Source organism: Salvelinus fontinalis, chromosome 34 (genome assembly GCF_029448725.1).
Source record: "Salvelinus fontinalis isolate EN_2023a chromosome 34, ASM2944872v1, whole genome shotgun sequence".
Taxonomy (NCBI): domain Eukaryota; kingdom Metazoa; phylum Chordata; class Actinopteri; order Salmoniformes; family Salmonidae; genus Salvelinus; species Salvelinus fontinalis.
Window position 1 is genome coordinate 11,947,624 of NC_074698.1, and position 12,269 is coordinate 11,959,892.

General features: G+C 45.9%; 1 protein-coding gene across 8 annotated transcripts in view; it reads right to left on the reverse strand.

The window, feature by feature from the left end:
• Positions 1-12,269, reverse strand: part of LOC129833129 (dedicator of cytokinesis protein 7-like) — a 46,277-nt gene that overhangs the window by 13,385 nt on the left and 20,623 nt on the right. For 5 of the 8 annotated variants that reach the window (XM_055897441.1, XM_055897435.1, XM_055897436.1 and 2 more), the window contains exons 12-22: positions 12,046-12,139; positions 11,695-11,857; positions 7,267-7,384; positions 6,181-6,251; positions 5,945-6,083; positions 5,622-5,723; positions 5,429-5,515; positions 5,073-5,304; positions 4,654-4,818; positions 4,257-4,432; positions 594-695 (exon numbers count right to left, since the gene is read on the reverse strand). In XM_055897441.1, the coding sequence (XP_055753416.1) occupies positions 594-695; positions 4,257-4,432; positions 4,654-4,818; positions 5,073-5,304; positions 5,429-5,515; positions 5,622-5,723; positions 5,945-6,083; positions 6,181-6,251; positions 7,267-7,384; positions 11,695-11,857; positions 12,046-12,139 (1,449 nt within the window). The other 3 variants (XM_055897438.1, XM_055897437.1, XM_055897439.1) reach the window with 2 other exon arrangements.

The following is a 12,269-nucleotide window of genomic DNA, read 5'->3' on the forward strand; positions in this document are numbered from 1 at the left end:
GCGATGGAAACACAGTGACGAAGACAAAGAGCAGGAGTGAGCAAGGTGGAAAAAGATGAATGAAAAATGTAAGAAATGTGATGGATGGCTAGAGGACTTCCTGGACTCAATTGACTAGCTTGGATAGAACTGACGTTAGCGCCAGTGGAGTTCAGATGTTCCATGCGGTTGATAGGATGAAATGTGATCCTAGTGAAAAGCATAATTGTGAATAACGAGGCTGAGTCGAGCTAAGCCAAGGAGGGGAAAAGGAACAGACCAATGACAGACAGACAGCTGACAAAACGGACCGTAGACAAACACACAGCGCAGCAGCCACATAGGAGTGGAGGAGGGAAGGGCAGCGAGGAGGGTGGTGTTGGGTACGGGGTGAACATGGGGTTTGTTCTGGAGGCCAAAACGTTACAGAATGTTCAGATAGAAATGTATCGGGTAGAACAGACGCCATTGGCTCGTGTAGAATAGGGAACCATGTCCGCTCTAGTCATTATATTTCTCTCTGCAACGTTCTGAACAATTCTGGTTACTGAATGAACCGGCACCCATGGTGGAGGGGTAGATAGTTGAAGGTAGGGAAGGAGGGTTGTTGGCACCTGCTTGAGCTCACAGGTGAAGTTGGGGTTCCGGCGTAGCACAGCTCTGGAGCCCCCGGGGGCATAAGCAGAGTTTACCCAGGAGTGGGAGCGGTCTATCCCCTGAACATCATATCACATCAGCCACCACACCGACACACAGGCAGCCACAGGCCATGGGGGGAGAGAGGGAGCGAAGGAAGGTTAGGGAGGGTGGGAGGGGTGGAGACAAGGGTCAAATTAGAGGGAGGAGAAGGAAGCAAGAGAGGGAGAGAGAGAGGAGGGGAATAGCGAAGGATAGAACACAGTCCGGCACACAGTCCGGCACACAGACATAGGCACACCACAAGATTGCATAATTGACAACAGCGGTGGAATCAACCAACCATTGGCACAAACAGACAGGAATCACAGGCATGCACATCAAGATACGACACTGGAGCGTCACTACGGGAGGACGAGGGGAGTCTGATTGTATGTTTATTCACAGGAAACACGTCGGACAGACATTCAGCGTACATTTAAACAGCCAGAATGCCATTTAACCCCAATTTGAGTAAGTGTCTATGTTTAGACTGGAAGAGGCAGCAGCACCATCATAAGCACACACATAACATATTCAGGAGTTCGTCACATAGTGCCTTTACTTCCCCAACTAGAGAAGAACCGGAACAGGTTGTATTTACAGTGCCTAGACCGGACAGAACAGGTTGCATTTACAGTGCCTAGACCGGACAGAACAGGTTGCATTTACAGTACCTAGACAGGACAGGTTGTATTTACAGTACCTAGACAGGACAGAACAGGTTGCATTTACAGTACCTAGACAGGACAGGTTGTATTTACAGTACCTAGACAGGACAGAACAGGTTGCATTTACAGTACCTAGACAGGACAGGTTGTATTTACAGTACCTAGACAGGACAGGTTGTATTTACAGTACATAGACAGGACAGGTTTCATTTACAGTACCTAGACAGGACAGAACAGGTTGTATTTACAGTACCTAGACAGGACAGGTTGTATTTACAGTACCTAGACAGGACAGAACAGGTTGTATTTACAGTACCTAGACAGGACAGAACAGGTTGTATTTACAGTGCCTAGACCGGACAGAACAGGTTGCATTTACAGTACCTAGACCGGACAGAGGACAGAACAGGTTGTATTTACAGTGCCTAGACAGGATAGAACAGGTTGTATTTACAGTACCTAGCCAGGACAGAACAGGTTGTATTTACAGTACCTAGACAGGACAGAACAGGCTGTATTTACAGTACCTAGCCAGGACAGAACAGGTTGTATTTACAGTGCCTAGACAGGACAGAACAGGTTGTATTTACAGTACCTAGACAGGACAGAACAGGTTGTATTTACAGTACCTAGACAGGACAGAACAGGTTGTATTTACAGTACCTAGACAGGACAGAACAGGTTGTATTTACAGTACCTAGACAGGACAGAACAGGTTGTATTTACAGTACCTAGACCGGACAGAACAGGTTGTATTTACAGTACCTAGACCGGACAGAACAGGCTGTATTTACAGTACCTAGCCAGGACAGAACAGGTTGTATTTACAGTACCTAGCCAGGACAGAACAGGTTGTATTTACAGTACCTAGACAGGACAGAACAGGTTGTATTTACAGTACCTAGCCAGGACAGAACAGGTTGCATTTACAGTACCTAGACAGGACAGAACGGGTTGTATTTACAGTACCTAGACAGGACAGAACGGGTTGTATTTACAGTACCTAGACAGGACAGAACAGGTTGTATTTACAGTGCCTAGACAGGACAGAACAGGTTGTATTTACAGTGCCTAGACAGGACAGAACAGGTTGTATTTACAGTGCCTAGACAGGACAGAACAGGTTGTATTTACAGTACCTAGACAGGACAGAACAGGTTGTATTTACAGTACCTAGACAGGACAGAACAGGTTGTATTTACAGTACCTAGACAGGACAGAACAGGTTGTATTTACAGTACCTAGACAGGACAGAACAGGTTGTATTTACAGTACCTAGACAGGACAGAACAGGTTGTATTTACAGTACCTAGACCGGACAGAACAGGCTGTATTTACAGTACCTAGCCAGGACAGAACAGGTTGTATTTACAGTACCTAGACAGGACAGGTTGTATTTACAGTACATAGACAGGACAGGTTTCATTTACAGTACCTAGACAGGACAGAACAGGTTGTATTTACAGTACCTAGACAGGACAGAACAGGTTGTATTTACAGTACCTAGACAGGACAGAACAGGTTGTATTTACAGTACCTAGCCAGGACAGAACAGGTTGTATTTACAGTACCTAGACAGGACAGGTTGTATTTACAGTACATAGACAGGACAGGTTTCATTTACAGTACCTAGACAGGACAGAACAGGTTGTATTTACAGTACCTAGACAGGACAGAACAGGTTGTATTTACAGTACCTAGACAGGACAGAACAGGTTGTATTTACAGTACCTAGACAGGACAGAACAGGTTGTATTTACAGTACCTAGACAGGACAGAACAGGTTGTATTTACAGTACCTAGACAGGACAGAACAGGTTGTATTTACAGTACCTAGACAGGACAGAACAGGTTGTATTTACAGTACCTAGACCGGACAGAACAGGTTGTATTTACAGTACCTAGACCGGACAGAACAGGCTGTATTTACAGTACCTAGCCAGGACAGAACAGGTTGTATTTACAGTACCTAGCCAGGACAGAACAGGTTGTATTTACAGTACCTAGACAGGACAGAACAGGTTGTATTTACAGTACCTAGCCAGGACAGAACAGGTTGCATTTACAGTACCTAGACAGGACAGAACGGGTTGTATTTACAGTACCTAGACAGGACAGAACGGGTTGTATTTACAGTACCTAGACAGGACAGAACAGGTTGTATTTACAGTACCTAGACAGGACAGAACAGGTTGTATTTACAGTACCTAGACCGGACAGAACAGGTTGTATTTACAGTACCTAGACCGGACAGAACAGGCTGTATTTACAGTACCTAGCCAGGACAGAACAGGTTGTATTTACAGTACCTAGACAGGACAGAACGGGTTGTATTTACAGTACCTAGACAGGACAGAACGGGTTGTATTTACAGTACCTAGACAGGACAGAACAGGTTGTATTTACAGTGCCTAGACAGGACAGAACAGGTTGTATTTACAGTGCCTAGACAGGACAGAACAGGTTGTATTTACAGTGCCTAGACAGGACAGAACAGGTTGTATTTACAGTACCTAGACAGGACAGAACAGGTTGTATTTACAGTACCTAGACAGGACAGAACAGGTTGTATTTACAGTACCTAGACAGGACAGAACAGGTTGTATTTACAGTACCTAGACAGGACAGAACAGGTTGTATTTACAGTACCTAGACAGGACAGAACAGGTTGTATTTACAGTACCTAGACAGGACAGAACAGATTGCATTTACAGTACCTAGCCAGGACAGAACAGGTTGTATTTACAGTACCTAGACAGGACAGAACGGGTTGTATTTACAGTGTCTAGACAGGACAGAGGACAGAACAGGTTGTATTTACAGTGTCTAGACAGGACAGAGGCAATGTCTAAGATAGCTGTGTTACCGGAGAGGAGCCAATGAGAGAACTCAATTCAATACCATTTGATTTGTATTGGAGGTAGAACTGACCTTGCTGCCGATGATCCTCTGCACCTCCTCGTCAGGTGACGTGGGGGTGCTGGCCAGGTCAGGGTTGGAGTTACTGATGCTCTTGGAGCGGGCCAGGTGCAGGGTGCTGGGGCGGGCCGTTGCCCTGGACAACGTGGCGTACTGGATGGGCAGCTCGTAGGCCGGGGTGGCACCACCTGGTCAGGGAGAAGAGGAGGGCACTGATACCAAAATACACTTATGCTCATTTTAGTAGTTGAGTGAGAATTCTCCAATCACAAGGTTAAATGAATCACACACAAGCACATCAGAGACATGGATAGATTAAAATACTCTTCCTTGAAAGCATTGGGACTACATCATTACAGCTGGTGTGGAGATATAGTAAAACTTCAGTGTCTGCTGTTCCATTCCTCACCAGCAGGGGGCATGGCAGGCTCGGCAGTGGGCAGGTGGAAGCAGTAGTGGATGTAGGAGGCCAGCAGGTTGTTTCTGCCATGCTGGTCCTGGTTCCCCTCCAGGTTCTTATGGATCTGGTTGACCAGCAGGGACATGGCCTCGAACGCTGCACGGCCCAGGTTCACTGAGAGATGGGAATGGGGAAAAAGAGGCAGAGATCACACATGGGTTTGCACTTTTGGGACTGTTCCATTTATTCCATTGTACAAGGCAAGCTCAATCGAGCGTAGACGTAAATAATTTTAAAAATGTATCCTAGATCTGGGAGAAATATTTGACCAGGAGTGTTTCTGTGGGAAAGTGGGGATCTTGAAAGGGCGATGAGGGATGAGTCAATCTAAGATGGCCGCCCTCTGTAAAGTCGGCCACGCCACTCACCGATCTGTCCTGCGATGACGGGCGGGTGGACGATGAGCAGGATGAGTTTGGAGAGCAGCTGGTGGAGGAAGCGGACGCAGGTGTCGAGTAGCGCCCCCCGCAGGCCGGTCATGCTGGCCTTCAGCTCACCCTCCACGTTGGCCTCACTGATGATACAGTCCTTCAGACGGAACGGGAACGAGTACTCCTCCAGGACGTAACACAGGGTGAAGAACTTATCCAGGTGGGGGTCCTAAGAGGGGGGGGGGGGGGGGGGGGGTAATTCATTTAATTTACAATCCCATTGCCGAGAGTATTAGAGTACGTGACAGAGAGGAGAGGAGTGTGGAGAGAGAGAGCGAACGAGAGAGAGTTACCTGAGTGTGAACTGAGGAGGCAGCTGTCACCTCCACATTGAACACCTGCTTGTGATTATCCACCCACTTCATGCCTGGAAGCTGCACCTGCAATACACACACATTACCTACATCAAAACTCAGCCACACACAGACTAAGCATACAAACGCGTGAGTTCATGAGAACTAAGCATGCATGTGCTCGCACACTTACGTCAGGGGTGAGGACGGAGTAGCTGGGTGGTGGTTTCTCCACAGAGACCGGCAGACTGAAGGAACCGGTCCGTAGGCGGCCATGTTGCATCAGAGGAATCCACTGTGGACACAGACAATTTAATGCACATTATTACATCACACATAAATAAAAGACACAGCACAGCCAATCACTGATGACACTTCCAGTGTTTCAAAGGCCTAAATATTAGTAGCTTGTAACTGAGGTATGTAATGGGTAGGGAGGCACCCTAACTTGGGTCCATAGTTTCCCCTGGTCAGGTAAGTGTAAAAAACCTCCGGGTCCTAGTGAAGCGTACTCACGGTGTATCCCACGGGGGTCTCCAGGGGCGTGTTCTGTTTGGGCTGACAGCTGATGTGGTAGAAGGTGAACAGGAGGTGGTGGTTGTCTGTCAGGTTGGCTGGAATCTTCATCTTCACCTCCTCATAGAACTCTGGAGACCTGAGGACAGAGAGAGAGAGAGATAGATAGGTGAGAGAGGGAATGAGAGGATGAGAGGAGTGTAACAGGAAAGGTGTGGAAGGGAACGGGCTCTTACTTGTCATGGTAGATGACGGGTGAATAAGCCTCTGTAAAGAACTCAGCACAGCTGGATTTCCCAAAGATCACCTATTATGATGAGAGGAGAACGTTTTTATTGGATCTATGCCCTTACACAAAACACCCTCCCGCACCACCTTTGTCCTCAGAGCATTCTTGATACACAAGGGAAAATGTTGAGCGTGAAACACCCAGCAGCATTGCAATTCTTGACACACTCAAACCGGTGACTGGCACCCACTACTATACTCCATTCAAAGGCACTTAAGTATTTTGTCTTGCCCATTAACCCTCTGAATGGCACACATACAAAATCCATGTCTCAACTGTCTCAAGGCTGAAAAATCCTTCTTTAACCCGTCTCCTCCCCTTCATCTACACTGTGGATTTCACAATTGACATCAATAAGGGATCAAAGCTTTCACCTGGTCAGCCTGTCATGGCCTAAAGTTTTGTAACTCTGTATGTCCATAAAGGAATTTACCAGAATCCTTCTCAGAACTGCTACGTAAAAAACATGCCATACTAAATGAAATGTAAGGTTCCTTAGCATTACAGTTGGAAGTCTTCCAAATTAGGTCATTTATAATTGCTGGTTTCTAAACATCATTAATTGGATTTGACAGTTTTTCACATTTTATGGACTGGGAATATGTCCAATAGTTGTTTAGATGTCTCCACAGGGCTTCTTCAATGGATTAGGACATTGTTGCCAGGGTCCCAGATTAGATTAGGGTGTGTCCTAAAGGCGCCAATCGGATTAAGAATCCACTGCACTGAACAACACCACAGCTTCTAGACAGGAAGTTAATTCTGCAGTAAAACCCTCCTTCAGTTTGTTATAACCATCAAAAAGGTTGGCTGTTTCCCAAAAACCAGGAACTAGGGTTACCTACCCCCAACTCAGTTAAACATACTAGACATTCTTGTAGAGTGACCTACTCTTGTGGGGCACATCATATTTCACACCATCAGGCTTTTCTTTGTGAGGGGGACGCCATTGTCCTGAGAGCACTGTGTTACAAATCTGTAGAGGTTTCCTGTTTTGTGATTGGCCTGCTTCACCAGTCCACCAATCACTCACCGGCATGGCCAGACTGGGATCCTCTCCTGCCATGAACTGCACCTTGACAGCAATGTTCCTGACTGAGCCCTGCCGACTGCTGAAGTTCAGGCTCTGGGGATAGATATAGAGCAGGTTCCTGGAAGTGGAGAGGAGGAGGACAAGATGAGGGAGAAGAAAGAAATGTCAGTGAATTTGAATTCCCTAATACAACCTGGAAGGCATAGAGGGGTCATTACACTCTAGTTTCAGCTCAGCTAGCATACACGCTGCGGCTGCCTGCCAACATATTCTACCTACTAACTAACGCACGCACCACAGGGAACATGCATGGTCAAATCAATTCTATCTGGCATGTGACTACGAAAACAGAATATCTAGCCTAAATTAGAGGGTAGTATTAGGACATTGCTGCAGATTTATAACAAATCAAAAAATAAAACTTAACAATTAGGCCTATAAAGTGAGAAGGATTGGGAGAGAGAAACCATGTGTTTCGAGGAAGCATGTGAGTGACCTTCAACTCCTGTCCAAGTCAAACATGTGAAAGAACTTCCCGAGCATACCAGTATATTCCAATCCAAAATGTAATTTACTTAGCAAGAACATTGTTCATCTATCTAGTATCCACACACTCACAAACAACACAGAGCAGTGTGACATTATACTGTCATGGTCTGATGGTCAGCCCAATATAATACTGTGCCTGGTTGCATAAAACAGCTTAAGTGTTTCTCTTAAGGATTTACCTTCAGGAATAATGTTCCCTTACCTAAGATAATTGTTGAATGGCGCTGCATAGAGCCCCTCAAACGTTTCCCATAGGTGAGGGCATACTTAAGGGTACTTAATGGGTTTTAGGACCGTTTGAAGGCATGTATGGCAGAAAAATGATCTGGTTACCATGGAGACGACCTGATTACTGACTGAAGGTCTTGTCAAAGAGCATTTATTTTGGGAGATTGCAAAATAAAACATATACATTCAAAACAGGAGAAACAAATTGATTCAGAAGATAATAAAACAAGTTAATTTTAGTTACCTTTTTCTCAACTTGTTTCTATTCATTTCTAAAACGTCAAGCTAACTTACAGAGTAGGTAGCTAACTAGCCAGCTGGCTTTGTAGCCATTGATTGTGCACCTTCCATTGTTTAGCTAAGTAGCTAGCTTGCTGGTTGATGTTTTCCTTTTGCAACCAGGGCAGAGGAAAACATTCACCTTCACAAATTCTGTTTACATTGAGAACCATACTGAATGAAGCACTTAAGGGACCTCATGGGCACCATTAACCTTTTCACTTAATTTAAGAGAGAAATTCACCTGTTTTGTGAATTGTGAATCTGACTTAAAGTTAAACTTGAGATGTTTTATGCAACCAGGCCCTGGTCCATATCTACCAGGACAAACAGAGACTCAGTTGATGTTAATGTTAATGTAGGTCATGTGTATTTGACACCTGGAGTCCTGACAGAGTTACTCCAGAGGTTGGGATGAATGCCAAGGTCAGCCTGACTAAGGACACAGAGCTGATCTCTGATTGGACCACGACTGAGCTAATGTTTCACAGTAATTTTGAACATCCAATATAAAAGAGTCGTATCATTACTGATATCCGATGTGAGATGAAAAAGATACTACAGACCTGAGGCACTTAGACATACAGCTGAGAAAAGGTACCTTTTTAACGACAACTGAGGAGTAACAACACCCTTAACAAAGCTTTAAGACAAACAGCCATAGGAAGGGGCACAGGGCGATTCTCACGAGATTTCGAGTCGATAGTCTCTCTGAAGAGACAAAGAAATAATCTCTCTATATAGCCTCTGTCCTCAGATCAGGATGAGGGCCACACTACTCTGCCTGCTGTGTATGGCCATGTGTTTAACAGGGATCCCAGCCAGCCCCGTCCGGAAGGCCCAGAAGAACAACCAGGCTGCCCCCCTTGATGACATGAACGTGCTGATGTACGGCGTGCTGCAGTTCAGTGAGACCCTCCACCACGTCTACGAGAACACCGATGCCAAGTTCGCGCGGATTGAGAGGTCGCTGAGGAGACATGAGGAACGGCTGGAGAGGCTGGGCCAGGAGGCAGGCCAGGCCGCAGAGAAGGAAAGACAGATGAGACAGGTGCTAGGACAGATACAGGTGAGGAAACATACTCGTCCTGCTCTGACAAAGGTCTACTGTGAACGGAAACTTGCCAATTAAATTACTGAAATGTGCATAGATCTAAGTGTGCAGAGGCTTTTTATTCAGTAGAATTTGGATCTTGCACCTTAGCTAATCTGTCAGGTGTACATTAGATTGATCTATTTACCGGAGAAAACACACCCAGTCAGACACCTCAAACTAACTCTGAAAGTGTCATCAATTGGTAGAGGGTTAAGCATCTAAAATGATGATCAATTTGTGAAATTCACTCCAGAGCGACAGGGCAGACAGAGATAACCCTGCTTTGCCAACAATCTGAAATCCCAGTCAGTCAGATAAGCTCTATTCCTCTGGGCTCCAACAGGGAGAGAGAACAGCTGAAAAGACACCATTGGCTATTTGGCTGAATGGGCCAATAACTGTCATGAACCTGAGCACTCAATTATCTGGCTAGCTATTCAACATAAACACAGAGTACATGTTCGTTTTGTTTACTCAATATAGATCCTAATGTTCTGAGAACAGAGAATGGCATTGACAAGCCAGTGTATGTTGAGGCCAAGGCAGTTTGAGCAGCTGGTCTGAGATCAGTGGGAGGGAGAGGATTTAAAGCCAGATGCTCTTTTCCAAGGGCCAGATGGCTGGGCTGCAGTCAGAGGCTGAGGAGGCCAAGGGCAAGGTGGCCCGGGTGGAGCAGGAGGAGGGGGAGCTTAGGACCAAGGTGATCAACCTGGAGACATACCTTCAGAACTACCCCCCCAACAGCATACAGGACTTAAAGGTAAGGTACACTTCTCAATAACACACAGATTATGCCAAACAATCCAATGCCAACACACTCAATCTGTTCTATTCCATTCATAAATTCATATGTGCGTGTGTGTTTTCAGGATAGGGCGTTAAAACACTCCAGTGTTCTGGAGGGCCTGCTAACATGGACACAGTTCCAAAAACAGAGCATTGAGAGTCAGAACCAACAGTTGACCAAGCTACAGAAACTGGTGTGTATAATAGCTGAACATAGTTTGAAAAATGCTAAATAGAATCTGCTCATGATTGATGTAGTGATGGACGCCGTGTTTGACTAAGTTTGCTTTGTTTATATTTCAGAGTGAAGCCAGGAGATAGCCAGTCCTTTGACACATCACCCGATGGCTCCACTGAATCTTAACACCAGCTACTGTAGCTAATACACTCCATGACTTTACCCTGGTGCATAAATACCCTGCCTACTCATTCTACCATAATTCACACAGAACAAACATTCCCACCCAATAAACTGCATTACAAAAACATTATATATTTATACCACTGTATTATATTTCTGAATACATTTAATTGTGTTTAACACAAGCCCTTTTTTATTGTACATGTTCTTTATTTTAATTCATTCTTACTGCTGTCATATTGTATATTTTGTGTGCAAATAAAAATCTGCAAATATCATTTCTGATCTGTGGTGTTTATGCAGCACATGACATGTAAAATCTATGTATGATCTATGACAGTGTATGAGAGTCTACGTTGTGTGAGGTGTGTAGACTGACCTGTAGGTGGTGTGAGGTGTGTAGACTGACCTGTAGGTGATATAAGCAGTGTAGACTGACCTGTAGGTGGTGTGAGGGGTGTAGACTGACCTGTAGGTGGTGTGAGGTGTGTAGACGGACCTGTAGGTGACATAAGCAGTGTAGACTGACCTGTAGGTGGTGTGAGGTGTGTAGACTGACCTGTAGGTGGTGTGAGGTGTGTAGACTGACCTGTAGGTGGTGTGAGGGCGGTAGACTGACCTGTAGGTGGTGTGAGGCGTGTAGACTGACCTGTAGGTGGTGTGAGGCATGTAGACTGACCTGTAGGTGGTGTGAGGGGTGTAGACTGGCCTGTAGGTGGTATGAGGGGTGTAAACTGACCTGTAGGTGGTGTGAGGGGTGTAGACTGACCTGTAGGTGGTGTGAGGGGTGTAGACTGACCTGTAGGTGGTGTGAGGCGTGTAGACTGACCTGTAGGTGGTATGAGGGGTGTAAACTGACCTGTAGGTGGTGTGAGGCGTGTAGACTGACCTGTAGGTGGTGTGAGGAGTGTAGACTGACCTGTAGGTGGTGTGAGGGGTGTAGACTGACCTGTAGGTGGTGTGAGGGGTGTAGACTGGCCTGTAGGTGGTATGAGGGGTGTAAACTGACCTGTAGGTGGTGTGAGGCGTGTAGACTGACCTGTAGGTGGTGTGAGGCATGTAGACTGACCTGTAGGTGGTGTGAGGGGTGTAGACTGACCTGTAGGTGGTGTGAGGGGTGTAGACTGACCTGTAGGTGGTGTGAGGGGTGTAGACGTAGCGGGCAGGGAACTCCAGCACCTCCTTGGTGGGGCGCACCCTCGGGTCAGGGTAGGGCTTGACATGGAGCAGCTCAGGAGACAGGCAGTAGTGAGGAGAGTCTGGGGCAGGAGAGATGTCTATCTTCAACTGGGCTAGGGACAGAAGGAGCAGGAAGAGAGAAAAACAAGGTTACACTAGTAAACATAAATTATATTCTCTATTCAGCCTATAGAATTTGTGCAGGTGATTACATATAAACATTTGTATGTGTGTGCTGCGCATGTCAGCCAGAAACTTGTAGAGGTCTTCATCAATCAGCCTGTCCCCCTCCTATAGGTACCTGTGACAGGTCTCAGTCTGCGTAGGACAGAGGATGGTCTGCGCATGTCTGCCAGAAACTTGTAGAGGTCTTCATCACTGAGCCGGTCCCCCTCCTACAGATACACAGAGATCATAGTATATCGGCACACAGACACATTTGAGACAGGTTACAGTGACTATAACAAGTATTCATATCCCATGGATTTCTTCACATTTTATTGTTATAAAGTGGGATTAAAATAG